The sequence below is a fragment of the Artemia sp. Qi Xiang Cuo genome, chromosome 6 (genome assembly GCF_049724085.1).
Source record: "Artemia sp. Qi Xiang Cuo chromosome 6, ASM4972408v1, whole genome shotgun sequence".
NCBI lineage: Eukaryota > Metazoa > Arthropoda > Branchiopoda > Anostraca > Artemiidae > Artemia > Artemia sp. Qi Xiang Cuo.
The window spans coordinates 26,312,678-26,338,753 of NC_142799.1; the positions used below are offsets into that span (position 1 = coordinate 26,312,678).

At 35.4% G+C, this 26,076-nt stretch overlaps 1 protein-coding gene across 1 annotated transcript in view; it reads right to left on the reverse strand.

The window, feature by feature from the left end:
• Pez (protein tyrosine phosphatase non-receptor pez) overlaps nt 1–26,076 on the reverse strand; it is a 77,837-nt gene that overhangs the window by 14,243 nt on the left and 37,518 nt on the right. The window contains exons 10-13 of the mRNA XM_089090111.1: nt 23,361–23,485; nt 20,236–20,329; nt 14,643–14,830; nt 13,409–13,553 (exon numbers count right to left, since the gene is read on the reverse strand). Of these exons, the coding sequence (XP_088946237.1) occupies nt 13,409–13,553; nt 14,643–14,830; nt 20,236–20,329; nt 23,361–23,485 (552 nt within the window). The remainder of the gene's footprint in view (nt 1–13,408; nt 13,554–14,642; nt 14,831–20,235; nt 20,330–23,360; nt 23,486–26,076) is intronic.

Below are 26,076 nucleotides of genomic sequence, written 5' to 3' on the forward strand. Positions count from 1 at the left end.
CAGCTCTTTTGTTTCAGTAGTTGTTTTGAAAGAATCTTCAGATAATTACAGAATTAGCTCTAAGGAAGAGATAATGGGAGGGTGGAGGTAGCAATTGATATATAATCCTCAGGACCGCATCCAAGACTTTCGTTTGGGAGACGGGCGGGGCTTTGAAACCGGTACGATGACCTTAATCAGAATCTAAGACTGAAGGAAAGAAGCTAGATTTGCAAGCAAATCCTGTTGAAGACAGTCTTAATGACGGTGAAAGTGACTGAATGTTCTGCTATTCTGATCCTGTGCTTATTTAATCAAAGTCATCAAAATGTTACAAATGTCTTTTTTTACTTGTAATTTAGAAGAAACTATATTGATCCTTTATGCAATAGTTAAAATGTGTCGTGGTTTTTTCTTTACCAAATTCTATCTCTATCCATTGATTTTTACAGAGTCCCCAATTATAAAGAACTACAAGGTTCTTTTTATCTAATTTCCTTTCAAATGAGCCATTAAACAGCTTTCTATGATGTTCCAGTGCCCTGCTAGCTGCAGGGGGAAAAAGATGCCATCAATGCAGAATATCGTTGTACAAGCAAATTTTCTTGTTGTTCAAGTCAAAAGATTTTTCTTGTTATTCAAGCCATGGGAGGTAAGTTTTCTATATAGGGCTTTTGGACAAGGTGGTTCTAATAGTGTACTTCCTGTTTTGACCTGACACTATTTTTAGGAGAAATGGGCTATTGTATTTCTTAGTATTGGATTTGACCGTCTCTTACTAGGTTGCAAGCTAAAGCTGCAACCCGTATTCTAAGCTACGGATGCAACCCGGATTTTTCTTAGTTGAAATAGTAAAAGATAAACCCCAAAAAATCAGACACCGTAAAATATACGTCGGTAAAATATACGATAACTATATCTATGTGCTTTTTATAATGTTAAAAATCAAATCCTGCTTTGACGAAAAACTGCATCTTTGTATGCAAGATGATGTTACACTGGTATTATATCAATTAGTCTCCAGATCATGATAATATGTTGTCAGAAGATAAATGTGTTACATAATCATGCATATGGTGATTTAATCTTTGTCCAAAATCGCATTTGAATTGGATATTTCATTTATTATAGGCTAGAGTTCGTTCTTTACTGTAATTTTCAAAAGATATTCCTCTTATATTAACCTGTCTAAAGATAAGAGTGTGTTGTACCATCATGCATCATGTATACAGTTACTTATTTAAATATTTTAATTACTATTGGCTATAGTTCGTTCTTTGATATAACAAGTTTGCCTTCTTTTCGAGAGCTTTTTCCTATTGTGCTCCAAAACGTCCAACCTAAAAAACAGATTTAAGCACACACAGAGCTTGGTCCAATTATCTTGATGCTGGCTGGCTGAGAACAGAGTATTTAGAGAGCAGCTTCATTCTTTCGCTACACTTCCACCTGGAATGATCTTCCTGGGGAAGTTACCTCTAAAACTTTCTCTACTGATTCTTTCAAAAGTATATTCAATAGTCATCCGAAACCTTGATAAAAGAATACCGGTAAATCCGGTATTTAATTAGACCAAGCACAGCGAATTTAGGAATGACAAAAAGTCCTTCTCCATAGGAAAACCTTGATTTGCCCTTGTTTCAAATATTTAAATGAAGTTTTAGCATATGTAGTTTGGCGGTTGTGTCTCAAGTGGTTTAAAGAACTCTATAGAAGGCATTTTACAGAATTATCTAAAGACTATTTGCTGCATGAAGAAAATACTCATTGATGGCGTCATTAGCTTTAAAAGAAAGAGTTAGATTAAACTTTACATACCAAACCCTTATGTTTTACTTACTGAGGTTGTAACTGATAATCAAAATTTCTGAACTCAAAAACCTATTTCTTGGAAATCTTCATCACTGAATTCAATCTTACCGGTGGACTTTGGCCAGTATATTATCGTCCTAGTCGGAACTTTTAGCATTACTGAGGGGATTCAAGTTTTGCTCGAGCAGCCAGTCCTTAGACCAACTACTTTTAAGTATCGGATATATGAACCTACACACGTGAAACATTATTGTTTAACTCATTTCATATTATCACTTTATAAAATATCGCATTATACAGTATGTTAATAGTGCTGGAGTTGGAAATTACACTGTTATATTTTTATAGAACCCCACAAAATCTTCCACTATGATACGAGTGTTCATTCAGATTGGTTTTATGGATATAAGATATTTATGTAAAACTGTAATTTAAACCTGCATGGTAGAATTATATTGGGAAAATAAAAGTACGAAAAGTATTTACCAAGAATTACAGTCAATTTCGCATTTGTATTTCGTCTATACAGTTTACCAAAAAAACAAAAATCAACACACTTTCCAGTTAGTTTGAAGTTGACCATTGCTTAGGGAAGTGACACCTTAAAGCTTGAGAATAAGAGAAAGTATTCAATGGATTGTAAAAGACTGTCATTATTTACTGGCGCCTTTCTACTATTTATAGTCAGTATTTTTATGCACTACATTATTCCATCGGTTTATTTTGCTTCTTCATTTAATCTATATTGGCACTTTTGCCAAAGTTTTGTGATAGTAATGTTAGTTATCTCCATAGGAGCCATTACCGCATCCATCTTGATCTCGAAGGAAAAATATAAGTGTGCAGGGTCTTTCTGCATAACTTCTGTGATTTTGTTTGTTTTTGCAGTTCAGTATCTTTTGCCAGATAATGTCGAATACCGAAAAATCTTGAAATCAGAATTAAGAAATTCGGAACCTAATGTAACTTCCTGGATTGATGAAGTTCAAAAGAGTTTTTACTGCTGCAGCATTCAGTCCTTTGTAAAAAAAAATGATGATATCTCTGATTATATCCCATTTAGGCACTGGAACAGTAATTTTACTAAAACAGAGGTGTTAGAATCGTGCTGCAAAATGCGAAATGAAACTATCCCTGCATGGCTGAATCAAACTAGCACTGAACAGTCAATGAGTTGTAACAGATCAACCGAGCCGAATAAGCAGCAGCTGAGAATTCTTCCTCCAATTCTTTCTGATGAAGAGGAAAATCCTGAAGAGGAAAATCCTGAAGAGAAAGAAAAAACAGAAGAAGTGAAAGAAGAAAGATTCAAATGCAGCAAAGATGGAAATCCTATGACAACCTATACAATCGGCTGTGATATGAATTTGAAGCGGTTTATGGAATCTAAAAAAAGTTTGACTATTTTGATCCAGTGGATCTCCTCAATTATCATTGCAATTGCAACAATTCCCTTTTTTTGTATTTCTTTTTGTCCAGCCATTTTTCCAGAGGAAGAAGATAGTGATGACAGTGGGGGAGGTGACGAGGATGAAGACGAAAATAATGACGACGAGGATGACGATGAAAATCATGGTGACGAGGATGATCATGATGACAGCGACTAAATAAACTGCTCAATTATAAAAAAAAGTTTGTCCTATCTTTAAAAAGGTCAAGTCACAAAGCTCACAAAGCAACTTTATTATTTTTTTTTTTCTGTTAATAAAATCTCTAAAGCCGTGATACCAATGAAGCTTACGTCTAATGGTGTACTTTGCAGTTCAAATAGAATGGGGTATAGTTCGCTCTTTAATATAAATAAAAATAATTTTTTTTAATTACAAAAGGTTTTTAACCCCATCAATTTCCTTTAAAATGAGCCATTGATCGACTCTCTACAATGTTCCAGTGCCAAGCTATCTGTGTAAAAGAAAAAAGAAAAAAAGGAAAAGATGCCGTTTATGCAAAATATCGTCAAATGAAGATGCCGTTTATCAGGCAGCTAACTCAGTCCAATATATGCAATGGCACCACTGCATAATTGTCCTTTACTAGGGGTCAGCTTTATCCGATGATTGAGCATTTATGTACTATAACCTACGATTATGTCGTCATTGATCACTATTGTGTATGAAAAATGAAGTTTTTCGTAAAAAATTGATTCTATTTTTAAATGTTTTTTTTTTTAAATTACAAATGGCACTAGATCTAGCAATTTCCTTTCAAATGAGCCATTGAGCAATTCTCTACGATGTTCCAGTGCCAAGCTATCTGTGGAAAAGAAAAAAGAGATGACGTTTAGGCAGAATGCTGTAGTAGCTGCCTCTTTTCTTGATTTTCAAGCCAATATATTTCACTTGCTGTTCAAGTCAAGGGACAGAAAGTTTCCTATATAAGGGTCTTGGACAAGGCGGTTTTAATGGTGTAGTTTTTGATTGATCTGATTGTATTTTTAGGAGTTATGGGTTATTATATTTCTTAACACTGGACGTGATTGTCTCTTACTAGGTTGCTAGCTACCACTGCAATCCGGATTAGGATTAACTATACCGATACTTCATATAATCACACACTATGGGATGTAGTTCGCTCTTTTATATAATCATAGTTCTAATAAAACTAGGATGACATTCATTATCTAGTATATGAAAATGCAGTTCTTTGTAAAACATTGAGTTTGGTTCAAATGTCTTTCTTAATTACAAAAGCATAGAGGTGACAAATTCCTGATGTTATAATAACAAAAGGTTCTACAGTGCTATAGAAAAAGTGTAGTTTTTCGTAAAAAATATACTATATTTCAAAATAATTTGTTTTAATTACAAAAGGTTTTTAACCTCATCAATTTTCTCTAAAATAAGCTCTCTACGATGTCCCAGTGCCAAGCTATCTGTGGAAAAGAAAATAAAATAAAAGAAAAAAAGATGCCGCATATACAGAATATCGTGGTTTCAGCCACTTTTCTTGATTTTCAACCCAATATATATCCCTTGTTGTTCAAGCTAAGGGACGGTAAGTTTCCTATATAAGGGTTTCGGAAAAGGCAGTTCTAATAGTGTACTTCGTTTTTTTATCTGATTCTATTCTACTTTTATGAGTTATTGACTATTTCATTTTTTTACTATGGTGCGTTATCGTCTCTTACTAGATTGCTAGCTACCGCTGCAACCCGGATGTGAAATTACAAACAGGAAAAAGCATGGCTTTTTCTAAATTCAATAGTAAGAGACTACCTGGCTACAGCCTACAATTATGATGAGATTGATCAATCTTATGCATGAATTTGATTAAAAGAAACTTTCCGAAAAATAAGTTTTTCAAAGAAAAGTAAAGGCCATTTTAAACTTAAGCTCAGCACACACAAATGCCTATTAAAATTCAAACTCAAAACGACCAGAAATTACTATTAAAGAATAAATGAAACCCAAAACGAAAAGAAATTAAATAAACAATCATAAAGAAAAAAACGTACAAGTGGTAATAATATAAATGAATAAATAGATCTTAAAGCGGGTAAAGCTTAGATTGAATATGAAAATCAAGCTTAAAACGAAAAAAATATTTTCCTATTGAAGTATAAATGAAACTTAAAACTAATAGAAATTAAATCAAAAATCGAAGCAAAAAGTCAAACAAGATATATTAATGTAAATTAATAAATAAATCTTAAAACAAGTGAAACTTAAATTGAGTATGCAAATCAAGCTTAAAACCAACAGAAACCGCCACAAACAAGAGTTTGGGTATCGCCTCCTTCTCTCACTGTAAAAGTCTAAAACCTCCTTTGTCATTGGCACTTTACTGAAAACCACAAATATTTTCTTTTGTACTTAATACTGAAAATAAACATTAGCATTATAGTAACATTTTCAACTGATGAGCTTTCAGCAATTAATATGGTTTATGCATCAAATATTCAGTTTAATTTATTAGTTCGTTCTAAAGTTGTTCAAGACGAATATAGTTTCACTATAAACTAGAGTTTGGATACTGCCCCCTTTCTTAACTGTAAATAAAAACCAAAAGCCTACTGCGTCATTGGCGCTTAACTGCAAACGAATTATATTACAAATATTTTTTTTTCCAGTTCTTACAGCATTGAAAATAAAAATAAAATTACAGTGAAATAAATTCTTGAACTGATGGATCTTTCAACAATTAATAGCATTATACTTTCAATTTGATGTTATTTATACTTTCCAAGACTCTTCAAGACGCATATAATTTTCAGTAAAGCGCTAATGACGCAGTAGGTTTTAGACTTTTACAGTGAGAGAAGGATGTCATACCTAAATTCTTGTTTGTAGTGATTTTTGTTCGTTTCAAGCTTGATTTGCATATTCAGTTTAGATTTAACTCGTTTTAAGATTTATTTATTAATTTACATAAATATCTATTGTATGTTTGTTTAAACTGATTGTTTATTAAATTTCTGTTCGTTTTAAGTTTCATTTATACTTCAATAGGAAAATATTTTTTTCATTTTAAGCTTGATTTTCATATTCAATCTAAGCAGTACTCGCTTAAAGATCTATTTATTCATTTATATTATTACTTGTTGTCTGTTTTTGCTATGATTGTTTATTTAATTTCTGTTCGTTTTGGGTTTCATTTATTCTTTAATAGTAATTTCTGGTCGTTATGAGTTTGAACTTTAAAATGTATTTGTAGCTGCTGAGCTTAAGTTTAAAATGGCCTTTACTTTTCTTTGAAAATCTTATTTTTCGGAAAGTTTTTTTTTTCAATTAATTTTTGTTCGTTTTTGATTGCAAAAAGTTTCAACTTTTTAAAAATTCCTTATTTCAAAATCAAACTTAAAAAAAAAATCAAATATTCATCAAATTATCAAAACTGGTATCAAAGTAACAATATCAAAGTGAAAAAATGGGTTTATGTCAACCTCGGAGTTTTTATTATCTGATGTTTGAACTATTTTTAACAAAATTTATATCTCAAAATTTTTATCAGATGGGTTTGGGGAAAAGGGTGTGGGGGGACTAATTACCCTTCGGTCTCTTGTGACTTTTTAAAAGTGAACTAGAACTTTCTATTTTCAATCAAATGAGACCTCTCTGAAGTTTATACGAGTATTCCTTCTATAAAAACCCTATATGTCCCCAGAGTATAACTTACAACGCCTGTCCCTGGGCCCTGGGGGGTTGTGTCAGTTCCGTAGTTGTAATTTTTGATGTTCTAGCTATTTTTAACAAATGAGTTGCCTCAATTTTTTATCATTGGGGTCTGTCCAATCGATACACCCGAAAATTTAGTGGATGGGTAAGCCTTGATGCCCTCGGATCTATTATCACTGTGAGAAAATGAACTACAACTTTTAATTTCCATTCAAATAGGGCTACTCTTAGGTTTATGTAATTATTTTCTTCATGAAAACAGTATACGGCCCAAGAAAATAGCTTACAATGCCTGCCCCCGGGCCCTGGGGGAATGCGTCCTCACCGAAGTTTTTGTTATCTGACATTTGAACTATTTTGCAAAAATAGCTCTCTCAAAGTTCTTATCAGATGGGTTTGAGGAAAATAGGGCGTGGAGAGGGGAGCTAGTCGCCCTCCAATCTCAATTGACTCTTAAAAAGTGAACGAGAACTTTCAGTTTCCAATCATATGAGCCCTCTCCGAAGTTCATACGAGCATATATTCCATAAGAATCATATATACCCCCAGAGCAATACTTATAACACCTGCCCCAAGCCCGGGGGGGGGGGGTCGACACAGGAGTTTTTCTTATCTGACCTTTGAACTATTTTTAACGGAATGGCCATACGTAAAGGAGGTTTTGTTATATAATTTTTGAACTATTTTTAACAAAATGGCTACCTCAAATTTTTTACCAGATGTATTTGGGGAAAGAGGGATCGGGGGACCAGTTGCCCTCCGATAACATGTGACTCTTAAAAAGGGCACTAAAACTCTCGATTCCAATCGAACGAGCCCCCTTTGAAGTTTATACGACGACCCCTTCAATTTGAAGTGCCTCTGGGAAAAAAATAAATGGAGTGTGGGGGGAGGCTAGTTGCCCTCCAATCACTTTTGACTCTTAAAAAGTGAATTACAACTTTCAACTTCTAATCAAATGAGCCCTCTAGGAAGTTTATACGAGCATCCCTTCCATAACAGTCATATATGCTCCCAGGGCATAACTTACAACGCCTACCCCCGGGCCCTGGGGGCTGTGTCGACACCGTAGTTTTTTGTTATCTGAACTTTGAACTATTTTTAACAAAATGTCTATCTAAATTTTTTTTTCTGATGCATTTAGGGCGCAGAGGAGGGGGAGGCGGGGCTAGTTGCCCTCCGATCTATTTTGACTCTTAAAAAGTAAACAAGAACTTTCAATTTCCAATCAGATGAGCCCTCTCCAAAGTTCATACGAGCATCCCTTCCATAAGAACTATAAATGACCCTAGAGCATTACTCATAGCGCCTGCTTCCGGGCCCTGGAGGGTTACGTCAACAGAAGATTTTTTTTTATTTGACCTTTGAACTATTTTTAATGAAATGGCTATTATAAAAACTTTATCGGGTGGGCTTGGGGATAAAACGGTGTGTGGGGGGGCTAGTTGCCCTTGGATATATTTTGACTTTTAAAAATTGAATTAGAACTTTGAGTTTCCAATCAAATGAGCCCTCTATGAAGTTTATACGAGCATCCCTTTCATAAGAACCGTATACGCCCCCAGGACACCACCTATAACGCCTATCTCCCGGTTCCTGCGGGAGTTTTGTTATCTAACTTTTGAATAATTTCCCAAAAACTGGCTATCTCAAAATTTTTAGCTGATGGGTTTGGGGAAAAAAGCGTGAGGGGGGGGGGCTAGTTGCCCTTAACTCTCTTGACTCTTAAAAAGTGAACTAGAACTTTCAATTTCCAATCAAATTATCCCTCTCTGAAGTTTACATGAGCTACCTTTTCATAAGAACCATACATGCCCTCAGGGCATAACTTAGAACGCCTTCCCCTGGGCCCTGGAGGTTGTATTGACACCAGATTTTTTCTTATCCGATATTTTGAACTATTTTCAAAAAAATGTCTATCTCAAAATTTTCATCAAATGGGTTTGGAAAAAGAAGACGTGTGGGGAGGGGGTTGCTAGATGCCCTTGGATCTCTTTTGACTATTAAAAAGTGAGCTTGAACTTTCAATTTCCAATCAAATGAGCCCTCTCTGAAGTTTATACGAGCATCCCTTTCATATGATCCATATATGCCCCAGGGCATAACTTACAACGCCTGCCCCCGGACCCTGGGGGTTCTGACGACACCTGAGTTTTTGTTATCTGACTTTTGAGCAATTTTTATCTTAATGGCTATCTCGAAATTTTTATTGGATGCATTTGGGGAAAACGGGCGTAGGGAGGGGGGGGGGGGTTAGTTGCCCTCCAATCTCTTTTGACTCTAAAAAACTGAACTAGAACTTTCAATTTCCAATCAAATGAGCCATCTCTGAAGATTTTACGAGCATCCCTTCAATAAGAACCATATACTCCCCCAGGGCATAACTTACAACACCTGCCCTCGGGACCTGGGGGGCTGTGTCGACCCCGGAGCTTTCGTTATACGGTCTTCGAACTGTTTAAAAAATAAGAGCATCCCTTCCATAAGACCCATATATGCCCCCAGGGCATAACTTACAACGCCTGCCCCGGGCCCTCGGGGGTTGTGTCGACACCAGAATCTTTTTATATGATCTTTGAACTATTTTTAACAAAATAGCTATCTCAAATTTTTATTGGATGCATTTGGGGAAAAATGAGGGTGGGGGGGGGGCTAGTTGCCCTGAACTCTCTTGACTCTTAAAAAGTGAACTAGAACATTCAATTTCCAACCAATTGAGCCCTCTATGAAGTTTATACGAGCATCCCTTTCATAAGAACCGTATACACCCCCAGGACAACACCTATAACGCCTATCCCCTGGTTCCTGGGGGAGTTTTGTTATCTAACTTTTGAACAATTTCCAAAAAATTGGCTATCTCAAAATTTGTAGCGGATGGGATTTGGGAAAAAGCGTGGGGGGGGGGGTGATAATTGCCCTTAACTCTCTTGAATCTTAAAAAGTGAACAAGAACTTTCAGTTTCCAATCAAATGAAGTTTATCCGAGCATCCCTTTCATAAGAATCATACATGCCCTCAGGGCATAACTTAGAACACCTTCCCCTGTGCCCTGGGGGTTGTATTGACATCAGACTTTTTCTTATCTGACCTTTGAACTATTTTAACAAAATGTTTATCTCCAAATTTTCATCACATGGATTTGGAACACGAAGGCGTGGGGGAGGGAGGGGGGCTAGATGCCCTCGGATCTCTTTTGACTATTAAAAAGTGAGCTCGAACTTTCAATTTCAAATCAAATGAGCCCTCTCTGAAGTTTATACGAGTCTCCCTTTCATACGAACCATATATGCCCCAGGGAATAAGTTACAACGCCTGCCCCCGGGCCCTGGGGGTTCTGACGACACCTGAGTTTTTTTTATCTGACTTTTGAGCAATTTTTAACTTAATGGCACCTCAAAATTGTTATTGGATGCATTTGGGGAAAAAGTAGAGTAGGGGGGGGGGGGGCTTGTTGCCCTCCGATCTCTTTTGACTCTACAAAACTGAACTAGAACTTCCAATTTCCAATCAAATGAGCCATCTCTGAAGATTTTACGAGCGTTCAATAAGAACCATATATTCCCCCAGGGCATAATTAACGACAACTGCCCTCGGGCCCTGGGGGGCTGTGTTGACCCCGGAGTTTTTGTTTTATGATCTTTGAACTATAGTTAACAAAATAGCTATCTTAAAATTTTTATTGGATACATTTGGGAAAAAGGGATTTGGGGGGAAGCTGGTTACCCTCCAATATCTTTTGACGCTTAAAAAGTGAACTAGAACTTTCAATTTCCAATAAAATGAGCCCTCTGAAGTTTATACAAGCATTCCATACATAAGAACCATATATGCCCCCCGGGCATAACTTATAACCATCGCCCCTGAAGACTGTGGGGGGATTGTCCTGCTCAAACATATAATTTCCAGAACTTTCAACTACGTTGAACAAAATGGCTAGACCAAAATATTCATTAGATATGTTTGGGGAAATGGTTGGCGTGTAACGGGTGTCAGTTGCCTTCCAATCACTTTCGACTATTAAAAAGGGAACTAACCATTTAAATTTCCAATCGAATGAGCCCAGTCTGAAGTTTCTAAGACAACACTTTCTATACAAAACCTTATATGCCCCCAGGGCATAAATTACAACCCTTGCCCAGAGGGCTGTGGGGGGGGGGGGGGGGTTGTCCTCAAAGACCAAATTTCCAGAATTTTCAAATACGTTTAACAAAATGGCTATATCAAAATTTTGATTTGATGTGTTTGGGGTAAAGGTGGGCGTGAGAGGGGGGTCAGCTTCCCTCTAATCACTTGGTCCTAATCCTAATCGAATGGGTCCTTTTTGAAGTTTCTACGACAACGCGCTCTATAAAAACCTTAAACTTATAACCCTTGCCGTGAGAGCTGTGGGAGAATGTCCTCCTCAAAAATATAATTTCTATCTAGAAATCAACTACGCTGAACAAAATGGCTATCTCGAAATTTTGATTGGATATGTTTAGAGAACTGGTGGGTGTGGAAGGGGTGTTAGTTGCCTTCCAATCACTTTAGACCCTTAAAAAGGGCACTAGAACTCTCGATTTGCAATCGAATAACCCCCTTTGAAGTTTCTATAACCACCCCTTCCATATGAAGTGCCTCTGGGAAATAAATAAATAAATAATAATAAAACATTGGAGCCGTATGGCCTTTACTATAGGTAACGCCATAGCGTTGCCTTTGAAATGCAGTTTTTCGTAAAAAATTTATTATATTCTAAAAATAACTTTTTTTTAATTGCGAAAGGTTTTTAACCACATCAATTTCCATGAGCCATTAAACAGCTCTCTACGATTTTCCACTGCCAATCTATCAATGGAAAAAAAGAAGAAAATAAATGCCGTATATACAGAATTTTGTGATTTCAGCCACCTTTCTTGATTTTCAAGCCAATATATTTTCCTTGCTGTTGAAGCCAAGAGACGACAAATTTTCTATACAGAGGTTTCGGACAAGGAGGTTTTAATAGTGTACTTCTTGTTTTCATCTGCGACTATTTTTTAGGAGTTATGGGCTATTGTATTTCTTAGTATTGGACGTGATCGTCTCTTACTAGGCTCAAAGCTACCGCTGCAACCCAGATCGGTACTTTTATAAATAAATGAAGAATAAGATGTATAAAAGGTAAAAAAAGGTAAAGGATGCGGCACTAGACCCTTAAGGTCCGAACCGGCAGTGCTAATCTCCGTCTCACGGCCCTTCAGCTAGGAAGTGCAATGGGAGGAAGGGGGCAAGCGATCTTGAACTTTCGCACACCTTTCCTGTTTACCTTCCCCAGATCTCTCCAGGTACCCATTTAGAAATGAGTCAACTCTGGCTGAGCTTACAGTCACTCCACTGATCCCCGTCCCAAACCAAATAATTGGGTACACTAGGATTCAAACCCTCACCCTCTCGGACAAAGGATCTTGAATCCAGCGCACCAATCCACTCAGTTAGAACCGCTCACATTGGCAAGAGTAAGAGTATTACAGAGTAAAAAGTAGTAGTCAAGAGTAAAGTGAGTAGTTGTAAGCAAGAGAATAAGTAAGTGAGCCAGAGAGAGAGAGAGAGAGAGAGAGAGAGAGAGAGAGAGAGAGAGAGAGAGAGAGAGAGAGAGAGAGAGAGAGAGAGAGAGAGAGAGAGAGAGAGAGAGAGAGAGAGAGAGAGAGAGAGAGAGAGAGAGAGAGAGAGAGCAAGAGCAAAAGTACTGCCAAAAAAAGTAATAAAAGAGAGCTGACTGTAAATTCTACTCCAAGACTAGAAGAACTAGCCTGTGTTTGCATACTCAGCGGGCTATAATTCAATAGCCTTGTTTAGCCCGACAATTATCGACTCAATAGTTTCATGTATGCATGAACCCTAGTCTTTCATTATTCCTACAGCATTTTTTTTTGGTTTTTAGTCTTCTCTTAATGGGGGTCTTGCCAGTGGTGACGGAGAGACACTATTTTATTTAAGAAAAATCTCACTTTCTTGCTGTGGAACTGGAACAAGATTATTAACAAGGAATTTGTAAAAAAAAGAACAAAGTTTCCGTCACACTTAAGGTCGACCACCTTGGTCATTTTCGCCATAAGATACTTTTCTTAAAAGTGATTTTTTTTTGTGATCAAATAAAGACTTAGGGAAGACCAAGAAGACAACTTATCACCTACAAGGTTGAAGGTTTTAAGTAAAACTATGAGGCGAGACTAAGGTCTTTCAATTTGATCCAGATGAGTCCAACCATTGCTTCCATTAGTCACGAATTATTTAGAGTTCACCCAAATTACCGAAAAGAGAATTGGGCTCTCTTCTTTCCAAAAATTAACATCGATAAACACACGAATGTAAACACGAAACTAAAATTGTTAACTTTTGTTAACGTTAGCTTCCGTGGAGATTTAGGAGAATACAACTTCATTTCGGAGAAATATACTATAATTCAGGATAAGGGGATGCACTAAACTAAACCCGATATATACTTGCATATCTTCCATAAGGTTCATCAAATTTAGACCTACATCACCAAAATCCATGGTTCCCATATCGATCATAGGCCAATATTGAGTGCACGTCTCCTTGGCTACTGTTCCAAGACTAGATGAACTTGTCTGATTTGATGCTGTATGTTGATTTCTGCCACTGCTACTCCGCCCAAAGGAAAACCTAAATAAAGGAAAAAAAAAAATAAAAAAAAATTAGTCTTTCGGTAAAATATAATTTATAATTGAAACTTATGCTTGATCTTCTAGAAGAAATGAAAAGTGATTTTCAAATTTAAAATGAAAGACATAACACTGTGCTTACTTATAGGAACTAAAGCACATTAGATAATACAATTTAAATGAACTGTTATTTTTTAAATTTAACCTGAAAAGATAGAAAAACAAGGTGAAAAGAACACCCCCATGTAACAAACCTTCTACCAAGAGTCAAAACCTAAAGAAAGAAAAGGACGAAAAGGAAGAGAGAGAGAGAGAGAGAAAGAGAAAGAGAGAGAGAGAGAGAGAGAGAGAAAGAGAAAGAGAGCACCAGAAACAGCACCCAAACTTTCTGTCGTATTCAAGGAACCAAAAAAAAAAAAAAAAAATTAATTTGAGTGCTTCCGGAAATCACATACTTAGTAGGCTATTTTGAGGTGACACTTCTGACGTGTAATAAAGAGGGAGCCATTTAAAAAACATCTCAACTAGCATCATTTAGTCTAGAATGAAGGAGAATTTTAATTTATATTGTTTGTCTTCATTGACCAGTAGGATCTTTAAATCATTGTCGCCTATTATAAAGATGATAATATAACAAATGAAATTACAGTTTACATTTGGACATGGTAACTAAAACTACTAACAACTCAACACATTACTAGCTCTCTTGTGATCAACATAGGTAAGCACATATCTCCTCCACCCATCCAATTCAGAGCCCACTCTTTACTTACTCCCATGAGGTTCAAACTCACATAACCACAATTAAGCCTAGTTGTGCCAGGAATCACAACTTTTGAAGACAAATTAACATTAATTGGTATACGCAACCGAACCATAAAGAACGCTCTTTCATTTTGGATCTAGAGATTGGAGTTGAGCCAATTTTTTTTTGTAAAGCCAATTGTTGGATATAGCTTTGTAGCATCTTGTTTCATTATGGTATAATGTTTTAAAAGTTCGAGTAAACCTCCTAAGTTCGAGTTCGAGTAAAAGTTTGAGTAAACTTTTTTAAGAAAACCTTCTTAAAAAAGAAGCCACTCATTCTTACCTGTTTAAAAGTACTGATGGTAGATTTTGTGGCGGAATTTTAACGTTAGTATTTTGCTGCTCTATTTCACACAAAAGAATGACGATTCTCACATCAGATTCCCAAATTGACTGCCAAAAAGCACTAACTGTATCAAATAATGGCGCTTGTGCTGCTATATAAAACTTTTGAAGACCTCCTATTGAACCCTAAAACAGAATCAAACAGAACAGATATAAAGGACATTAATATAGAGACTGTAAGAAAGGAAGGAAGATAAGAGGAAGAAAAAAGCACAAAGATAATCATAAAAAATACAAAAATTACAGTTGTGCTAGCTAGAAACGTGTTAGCTAGCCAGAAGTTGTGCTAGTCAGTGAAGCTAGAAACGTGGAATTTTGGATGTAAATAAAAAAAGGTAAAGGTAAAGATTACGGCGTTGGACTTTACAGTCCCTACCGGCAGTGCTGATCTCCATTTCATGGCCACTCAGCCAGGAAGTGCAATGGGGGGGGGGGGACCAGCCATCCTGTACTTTTGCACACCCTTCCTGTTTATCTTCCCTTTATTTCTCCAAGAACCCATTTAGAATTGGTTTAACCCTAGTTGAGCTTACAGAATCACGCCACGGACCCCAGTAACCACGGACCCCACGGACCCCAGTAACCAAATAACCAGCGACACCAGAAATCGAACGCCACTCCTCAAGGACAAAAATTTCAAGTCCAGCGCTAACCACATGGCTAGGATGTAAATAACTTACATATTTTGGAATCATGAGAATAAAATTCAAAAATAACAATAAAAAAAATGACAACTGTTTAAATATTTTCATGTGTTCTCATGAGGAAGTAGAGTTAACTTTCAAGGAAAAAGAGTAAAATTAAATTCTGATATTTTGACGCAACTCAAGTGAGACGTTCAGAATGAAAAAAAAAGAAACAAAAACAGCTGAAAATCTGGAAGAAAAAAGAAGGCAAGAAACTGACAGGAAAAAAACCCCAACCAAAATCAACAAAATAAAAGGCCCGGTATTGTCTAACATTCCCAGATCTAGAAGGATGAGTCTTTCAACTTTTGCTTTATTTCATCCCCTTTCTCAGTAGTCGAATTTAACTTTTTTAGAATAGCGGATCGAGTACTAATTTAAAGGGTTTTACGTCGCACCTCCAAAGGAATACATACGTAAGAACTCATCACACCTGATGTTATAACGGAAATTAATTAAAAAAACTTTTTTCAAAAAATAAGTTTTTCAAAGAAAAGTAAAGAACTCCATTAAACAAAAAATGAGCAAAAGTAAAATCAAACAATCTACCAAGCGTGCAACTACCGCAACTCAGCACCCATAAATAAATGAAACCCAAAACGAACAGAAATTACAATAAATAACCGAGTCAAACTCAAAACGAGAAAAATTAACATAATGTTGGGCTCAAAACCCCTATGCCTTTCCAAGGCCAGAACAAAATTTGCACTTTACTGAAAAAAATATAAATGTTCTTACTTTTATAACTTTAATAAATCAAATGATATTAACATTTTGATTACTAAATATCAGTATCTATATATTAAACTGACAATGCACATTCGTTTGTATTTTTTTGCAGTAAAGTGCAAATTATGTTCTTCAAAATTTTGATTGGATGTACTTGGGGAAATGGTGGGCGTGAGAGGGGGGTTAGTTGCCCTCAAATCACTTTTGACTATTAAAAACGGCACTATTCCTTTGAATTTCCAATCGAAAGAGCTCTTTTTCAAGTTTCTACGACAAAGATTTCAATAAAACTTATAATCCCCCAGGGCATAACTTATAACCCTTGCCCTGAAAACTGTGGGGGAAGTGTCCTGCTCAAATGTATATTTTCCTGAGCTTTAAACGGCGTGGAACAAATGGCTCTCTCAAAATTTTGATTGGATGGGTTTGGGGAAATGGTGGGCGTGGAAGGGGTGTTAGTTGCATTCCAATCATTTTCGACTATTAAAAAGGGCACTAGCCATTTCAGTTTCCAATCGAATGAGCCCTTTTTGAAGTTTCTACGACAACGTGTTCTATAAAAACCTTATATGCCCCCAGGGCATAAATTACAACCCTTGCTCTGAGGGCTGGGGGGGTGGGGTTGTCATCCTCAAAGACCTAATTTTCATAACTTAAAACTACGTTAAATAAAATGGCTATCTCAAAATTTTGACTGGATGTGTTTGGGGAAAAGGTGGGCGTGAGAGGGGTGTTAGTTGCCTTCCAATCACTGTCGACTATGAAAAAGGGCACAAGCCATTCTAATTTCCAATTGTACCAGCCCTTTTCGAAGTTTCTACGACAACTTCTTCGATACGAAGTGCCCTGCTCTAAAGAAAAAAAAATAATAGATAATACATTGTGCCATAATCGTTCTTATATGCCCCCAGGGCATAACTTAAAACCCTTGCCCTGAGGGTTTTGGGGAAATGTCCTCCTCAAAAACATATTTCTTAAGTGGAAATCAACTACGCTGAAAAAAATGGCTATCTCAAAATTTTTATTGGATGTGTTTGGGGGAATGATGGGCGTGGGGGTGGGGGGGGTGGGTAGTTGCCCTCCAATCATTTTCGACTATTAAAAAAGGCACTAGCCCCTCCCACTTCCAATCGAAAGTGCCCTTTTCGAAGTTTCTATGACTACTCCTTCGATATGAAGTATCCTGGTATGGAAAAAAAAACAACAAAAAACAAAAAAATAAATAATACATTGTGCCAACATCATTCTTTACTTAGGTAGCGCTATTGCGCTGCCTATGATACCTTGATAAAGGAGTCGAATTCCTTTAACTGATTCGGTTGATCCAGATGGGTAGAACACAACTGTCTCTCAAGAGAACTTTAGAAACATTTTCCGCTATCTAAATATCCCCTGGATAGTCTAGTCAATCAAAATTTAAGAGATATCGATCCGATATGGCCACAAACTATGCTGCTTCAAACAGTAGTCCCGGGTTATACCAACAACTTAAAGCATCTGACATTAAAATAGATAGTCTCCGACGGAGATGCAGTCAAATAGGGGTAGGGGGAGGATCAAGGCCTGCCTCTCCTCGAATGATAATTTTTCTGGAATTTATAGGTACTTCTTGTTCAAATTAGCAAACATTTTTTTCTTGGCTCCCTCGCCCGACAAAAAACTTGCCCACGTGCCTCTTCTCAAATACTCGAAGTATTTTTTTGAAATCAGAGCAATATCCAACATCAAACAGAATAGGAGAATGGTCAGAAGAGAAGAAGATATTGTTAAATACTTGACAACGTTAATATGCTTCATTTACCAGAACTTTTGAGAAACATCCCAATTTAAGAAAAACAGCTTTCTTTCTTTCGTTCATTGATTAAAAGACGCTTCACGACGCGGGTTTTCACTACAATCGAGCCTTCGTTACCTAGACAATTTCTTAATTTATTCCAAGCAATAGCACCAATTCACAAAAATAAGAGTGAGGGAGGTTTTTTTTTTCAAATTAAGACACGAAAAAATCTGTTTTTCAAAATCTTGGATAGTTTTTTCCTGTTAAATAAAGATAAAGACGGAACGCATTATTGAAATATAAAAAGCAGTTGCAATCCCTTTCCTCCTGCTTGGCGTAGCTATTTCACGGGATGGACCCCGGGAAAGTTTTTCCCCCCATAATTGTTCTCGGTTAGAGCAACTATAAATGTTTCGTAGAGGGGGATGGGGGGAGGGGGGCTGAGGCCTTATATAAAAAGACATTTATTCCCTAGTTTCTTTTATCTACATTATTGATTAATGTTTTCCCAGGAAAACGGTTTTTATAAGTACAGGTCCCTTCGGTACTATTATGTTATGTACATTACTTATCGATTTCCCTGAACAGCAAAACTATCAACCAGCATTCCCGATTTTGGACACTTTCAATTTTCTTGGGTACCAGAATTAGCGAATTACTGTCCCGACTTTAAATCAATGGAGGTCCGATCCGGGCACGGAAGCACCGACTTTAATTTTATCATTTGAACAGTTATAAGGTAGTTCTTGCACGAAAAAAAGCCTAACCTTTATGCCAAAATGTGCAAAAAAAAAAAAAAAAAAAAAAAAAAAAAAAAAAAGACTACCAGTAAAAATGACATTCTCCCAAAATATAAAATGACATAAATGACAAAATATAAAATATAAAAATGACATTCTTCTAAAATATAAAATGACAAAATATAAAATATAAAAATGACAAATATAAATTCTAAATATTATACTCTAAGTATCAAAATTATAAAATATTATATTCTAAAATATAAATGACAAAATGACAAAACATAAAAATGACATTCTTCTAAAATATAAAATGATACTTGAGACGTTCATGAAAAATAAGTTCTTTTTGAATACATGTGAATGAATCAATTATTAAAGAAACTCAGTGTGTGTCTGTTGCCTTTATTAAAGTCTAATGATCTTTCGATTCTTTCAAAAAGCCCACTGCTACAGTTATTAATTAAAATACATAAAATTATTTCTACAATTGCAATGGCTTGAAATATAAAACCATCAAAATTCTGCCATTTCTTTTACGATTAGAAAGATCAAAGATAATAAAAGCTGATTTGACTGTTTCTAGTTAAGTTTTTAAGACAAGAACACTGAGTCTTATCGTTTTTCCTACTTTAAATGACAAAATCATGATGTTCAGGTATGAGGTATGTAGGAGTAATTTTTTCAGGTATGAGGTGTAATTAATATTGTTGAAAAATCAAGTAGTCAGAGGATAATTCAATGCATTACTTAGGCAAACACAGTTTGAAAATAGAAGAAGGTACTCCTTCTCTCACGACTGGTATATCTCATGACTTGCGTTCTGCGAATTAGAGAATTTCATTACTGAGGACGTAAAGAAAGATGGAGCCTCCGAGTGCTTTCTTTTTTTCTTATGAACCCTTCGTACAGAAAGCGTGGTCATAGGAACTTGGGAAAGGGTTTATTAATTCACGTTTTGTGTATCGACCATTTGAACAATTGGGAACTTTTATTTTCCACTATCTAATGAGGAGGGGTAATTTTGTTATTTTCCGATTTTATTCAATGAAATTACCAAAACTGATTTTCTATGACTATACTATAGAGGTATTTTTAAAATCGAGGGCAGGAGGGGAGTGGGGCAGAGAAAAATGGGATGAAAATAAATGTGTTAAACTATTTCTGTTGAAAATAAATATCATCTAAAAATCTAAGATCTATAAAATTGCCTTTAAAGAATCTATAAATCTACAGAGAAGGTACGAGACAATATGAATCATGAATCACTATTACTGTTTCGTTTGGAAATGAATATCACAAACATCACTTCTTCCTTCAGTGGCGTAAACTAGGGGGGGGGGGGCTGTGAGGCTCTTAGATCTCCCCACCCAAATAAAAAATTGAAAAAGAAGACAAAATTTGACACCTCCTAAGCATTAAAAATTAAATCTCCCCCTATCCCGTACTAAATTTAAAAAAATTGATGCTATGCCTTCCACAAAAAAAGGTACATGGGAGAACCTTTCAATCATTTGGTCGAAACCTGAAAAATGAAGAATGTGACTTAGATTCCAAGCGATTTACAAAAAATTAGATTCAAATCTGTTTGATACTTACAGAAATATGAGATGCATTAATATAACCAAAACGATTTTCCCTAGAAGGGGTGAGACGGATACGGTTCTCTTCGTACGGCAAAATGTCCGTATATCTAAAAACCAAAAGAACTGGTTGAACATATCATAATCTAATTTAAAATTACTAAGAACAGAAAAAATTAAACACAACGAAAAATCTTTTTCAGAATTCTGGGACGAGAAAGGGAAACAATGACTACTCAGTATATAATTATATAATATAAGTTAATTATATATATAATTATATAATTATAAAATATAAGTGTATAATTAATATAAATATATAATTTGATAAATATGAACAAGTTAATTGGGTATACCTAATTTTAAACCTGAATAAGTTTTGCACAATTGCTACTTGAAGTAGAAAGTCAAAATAATTTCTCAAGTCAACACCGTCTTTCTATTTCTAGGAACATATATAGTTTATCCACCTCTCAATAGATTTCCAGAGGTGAAACAAAATATTCAGACTGTTAAAGCGTTACCTGTTTATATATAAAAAATTTTCTCCAATTGTTTTGTACTAACTCGTTCAAACGAGATTTATGAAGCACATCATGTTATAAACAGAACCACTCAGATAGAAAATCACCTTGTTTCAAAAAAGCAAAAAAAAAAAAAAAAAGAAAAATAAAACACGTTGAATGGGAATTCAATATACCTATTGCCTAGAAAAGCAAACATAAAGGTTTTTTGCTTGCTAGCGAATGTGAATTTTTAGAATAGTTTTTAGAATGTGAGTTAGTTTTTAGAATGTGAGTTTTTTGCTTTAGTCTTCGCTTGTGCTTGTGAGTTTTTAGAATATGCAAGTGCTTTTTAGAGCATGGTTAAGCGGTTTTCACATGTATGTCCAGTTAGAATTACATTTTTAGACACGTGTTGGCAAAACAAAAATGTATTTTTTTGCAAAAAACATGCAAAGATTGAACGTCATCGATGATTCCCATGTAAAATTTTACATTCAAAATGTTTAATGTAATTCTGGATATTATTCCTCGTATTTACAGGGTTATTCAATTTAAGAGTCAATCGAGCCCCTGATACTCGAATTGCCACGAATATAAAAGTTGGACTCAGTCACTTGGATTTATGCGAGATTTGTGCACCAGACACTAAAATATCAATAAAGTACCAATAACTATCACAGTCTAACTGCTATTTCGTCAAATCTTGTATTTAGCTTGTTTTTTTTTTTGTTTTTTTTCCTTTTTTTTTGAAAGAATAAGAACTTATTAATAATTATCATTGTTTTTATTTATTTTTGATACAGCCACCAACAGGATTTTTTTTTAAATCTTAATGTGGTTGTCTAGTTATTTATGATGTTTGTTGAATGTTTTTTTTTTTTGGTAAAATAAAAATGTCTATGTCTATGTCTAGCTACTTTTTTACTGCATAAAACTGACTCTCAGAAAATTTGTGTTATATTATTGTGTGCACAAAATTATCAGAAAAAATTAACTGAATTCAGAAAACTGACATTTAGCACATCATTACTAAAACGTCAGATTAAAATATTCGAATGTACCTATTCAACAGGGTTTCACAATCCAACAGCGAACAAGATATTTCTTGATCTATTTTACCTTTACTCAATTATGACTCATTCTTATCTTATTTTAGGTTTGATTTTGATTGGCATTAAAGACACTTTTCGTGTTTATTTCTCGTCGCTTTCAGTTTTAAAAGAAGGAATACGGCTTACAGGCCTAGAGCTGCATCCAGAGTATTAAGATCTAACAGCAAATTAATTGTATAGTCTTTAGTAAATAAAAAAATTAACAAATTGAGTCATTATTCCTATTCCTAGTAAGAAGTAAGCATATTGTCGTATCTTTAGTAGGAAACACGAGGAACTAGTATATTTAGGATTATTTTTACCAGTTGTAGCTGAATGCCATCCAGATTTAGTTTTAGTTTTGCTGATGAGTTAATTCATCTTTCCATTCTGATCCTTTTCAGTTTAACAAGAATAACATTTCACGAAAAAGTAGGGGGAGGGGTAAAAGTGCATTTTGTTAAATGTGACACCCCAAAACGGATATTTTTCATAATTTAGGAGGGGGGGGGGGAATCTTGAGGACAGAAATAACCCCCTTGTTTCTACCCGCAGTTAATGCCACTGGGTTCGCCAAAAAAGTTATACAGGTAAATAGCTACACAAAGAATATTTTTCAAGGTCGATGCACTGCAATACTTGTACATGACATTTAATCTCGTGGAAAAAGATTTTGGAATAAACAGGCTCAGGAACATGGTCTGCTAATAAAAGAACATTGAGCAAAATATCCCGGACTTTCTATCAAGGCAATATCCTATTGGGCACACGAATAATTTGCACACAAACACACTAATATTAATGAAAAAATTAAATGAAATCTATTAACATTAACATGTAGTACATTCTAATGCAGTAACCTACACACGTCAATCAAACCTCAAAGGGAGGACATTCTGGCAGCAGCAAACCACAGGAAAGGTCGGCGCCTCTTTCCTGATGCCCTGTGTGCCTCTGGAGGCACAGTCGGATCTAAGGTTAAAGGTGCAAGCACATTTTAAGGAAAGCTAATTCAGTCTTTATTTTCCAAACTCTTTTCAAAAAGTGTGACAACCCTGTTATCATAATACAGGGCTTTCAGTTTAGAAAGCACTGCTTTAAGTTATAAAATATTTAATTATTTGAGATTACCTTCCCTCCAAAATATATGATTTTTGACAGGTCACAGCAGTAACTTGCACCAAAATAGAAAGATACTTATGTCATATATTTGATTAGATTCAGGTCTATCCCTTCATTCAGCAAGAATTGAGATGCAGTACAACCTTTGACTTTTTATTAGATAGTGATATAGAATTGCTTCGAAAATACAGAAAGTTTCCTACTTTGGCATTTTCTTACTTATTTTCGAAATATTTTTCAGTCTAAGAAAAATATTAAGCACATTTCAAAATTCTAACTCAGTAGATAGATAAGGCTGGATCTTACCTATCAAATAATAGCAAAATTTGTGTCTATTGTTTGAGCATATAAAGTGAAAAATTTACAGAAGGAATGTGAGCCTTATAAAGAGAGAGAAGGAAAGAAGAAAGAATAAAAGCTACCTATTTCGAGGGACATTCTCCGAATGTGCAGCGGTTGCAAAATCAGCATGCGGTTTTCTTTTTGGTATAAGCTCAAATTCTAGATGGAGTTGGTCACTTGACATCCGGGTAACCAGTGCTTGCAACTATACATAACAATAGACATGCTCAAGAAAAACTTAGTAATAATAACTATTAAATAAAAGCATACTCTTCAATAGTACTTTAAAAAGAAGAATAAGAAGAAGCTTCCAAATCCAAACCCACAGACAATTTATTTTTATTATTTATTTAAATAAGGAATTTATAAAATTTGGTGCGGCAGAAAAAATAATATCAAAAATAAACCTAGTCTATCCTACTTTATTGAACAAGGTTTGAACATCAAAATGAATGTCATATGAAAAAAAAATTCCTGAAAACCCATAGAATCTCTAAAACTAACCAAAATACAGTTAGCTTATTGGAATAGATAAATATCCAAAGAATTTTCTATCTGCCTAAGGACAAATTGAATTTCCTATCTGTCTAAGGACGAATTGCAGCTTCTTGAGCTCTCATGCACAGTAAGTAAAATAATTAATTTAACAGGCTTCAATAATCGCTTAAATGTACTAAATCTAAGGGAAAAAACAAAAATAAATTCTCATGGAAATAACCACGGTGATTTTTCAAGTTAAGGCCGAAACCTAAAAGAAAAAAAACCACCTAAAATTGGGTCTCCAAAGTCTCAGGAAAATAATACGATTATTTCCAAAATATAAAAATAAAAACTAGGGTCTCGTATTCGAAGCGCAGCCGCAACTGTCTACTTCCAGCACAGACTCAATGAAACGCGAAACAGCTTTGTTTTTGGCTTGATCATTATGGACCTATTTCTGACTAATACAATGTAAACTACTACCTCTAACAACTCGCCGCTGCACCAAGCCACCTGAGGCTAACACAACTATGCATGATCCTCCTCCATCCCAATCAATTTAAAGCCTCGCTCTTTCAACCCTCCCAGGAAGTTCCCATTTCCCTTAAATCTTTCCTTACGGCTTCCTCCCTCCCAAACCGAGGACGACCTGCTTCCCGTCTAGCCCTAAACAGTTGGCCGAGAAGGACGATCTTTGGCAATCTATCATCATTAATCCGTAGAACGGCCCCTAGCTATCTCAACCTTTCTCTCACTATAGCCCTAGAAAGCGGGATTGAACCACACTTTTCGTACAGCCTACTTTTTTGAAATACGGTCAGTCAGCGACGTACCCAAAACAATCTGTAGGCAATTTATCTGGAAAACATCTAGCAAATCTTCCTCCGTTTTTCAGAGCGCCCATGCTTCAGGACCATATTTGACCACTCTCATTATTGTAGCTTCTAATATTCTAATCTTGGTTCGCAGACTTATCTTCTTATTCTACCAAACTTTTTTCAACTGTGAGAAAACTTCTTGGGCCTTGTCTATTCTATTTGTAACGTCTTCATTACACCCACCGTCTTTACTAATAATACTACCTAGGTAAGTGAAGCTGACAACTTGATCGATCTTTACGTTACCCAACGTCACCTTTTTATCTTCACTTATTCCTAGCCTTAGCGACTAAGTTCTTAACATTAATTTCCAAACCTATTATACCGCATGAATAATAACTACATCAATAATAATAAAATAATATAATATAATGAAATAATATAATGATAAAATAATAGCCGTGGTTAATTGGAGTAAAGCCAAAACAGATAGTCTCTGTGAGAGAAAAGACTGGCTTAACCTTTTCAGAATTGTACAAGATTTGAAAACTACTTGGTCATTTTTACTCAAAGAGAAAAAGGGAATAAATTTGTTAGTGTTCGTGTTCGATAAGCTTTAATAACGTGTTCTAATCGTTAGTTTATGTTCTTATCGATCAGCTTTAAATAACATTGCTGCGTTCTTTATTTTAATTTTTGAAAGGGTCGAAGGATCGTTCGCCAGAACAAAGGGCACCCTAGCTTTATGAGAGTTGAAAGCTATCGATTCAACTACCATATTATGATAAATCTCAGTTTTCAGAGTTTTAAAGTCCTTTTACAAATTTAATCTAAACCTTTCTTACGCATTAAAGGTGCAGGAAAAATACCATTATGTTAACTGTCATGATAATCTATTAAATACAGAGAGAAAAAATAGAATAGCGATTGAGCGGAAGAAAGAAAGAATTTTTTATAGCTTCTATATAATCCTTAAGATAAGTCAAACTATGAGTCTTTTGAATTGGACTTTTTTTTAATACATTTTTTGTTCAAGTGTCTTAATAGCACGAAGAAGGTTTTCAAAATTTGAAAGGGGTCTGCGTTTTCATGGTCCGGTTTAACATATTCAATAAATTTTGAGTTAGCCATTTTGTTAAACGTAGTTGAAAGGTCCTGAAATTATGTCTTTGAGGATGACACTTCCGTCCCCAATGTCCTCATGGGCAAAGGTTGTAATTTATTCTCTGGGGTTATATAAGGCTTTTATAGAAAGTTCTGTCGTAGAAACTTCAAAAAGGGCTCATTTGATTGGAAATTGAGAGAGCTAGTGCCCCCATTAATAGTCAAAGGTAATCAAAGGGCGAATGCCCCCCATGGAAACAGACTCATGCTCCGGTAATCCAACCTATTCAGTAAACGATAATCACCCAGAAACCATATTACACCGTAACTGGGGTACTAGACATTCGTTTCTGTGATTATTCAAACATTTACACTTTTGCAGTATTTTGGAAGT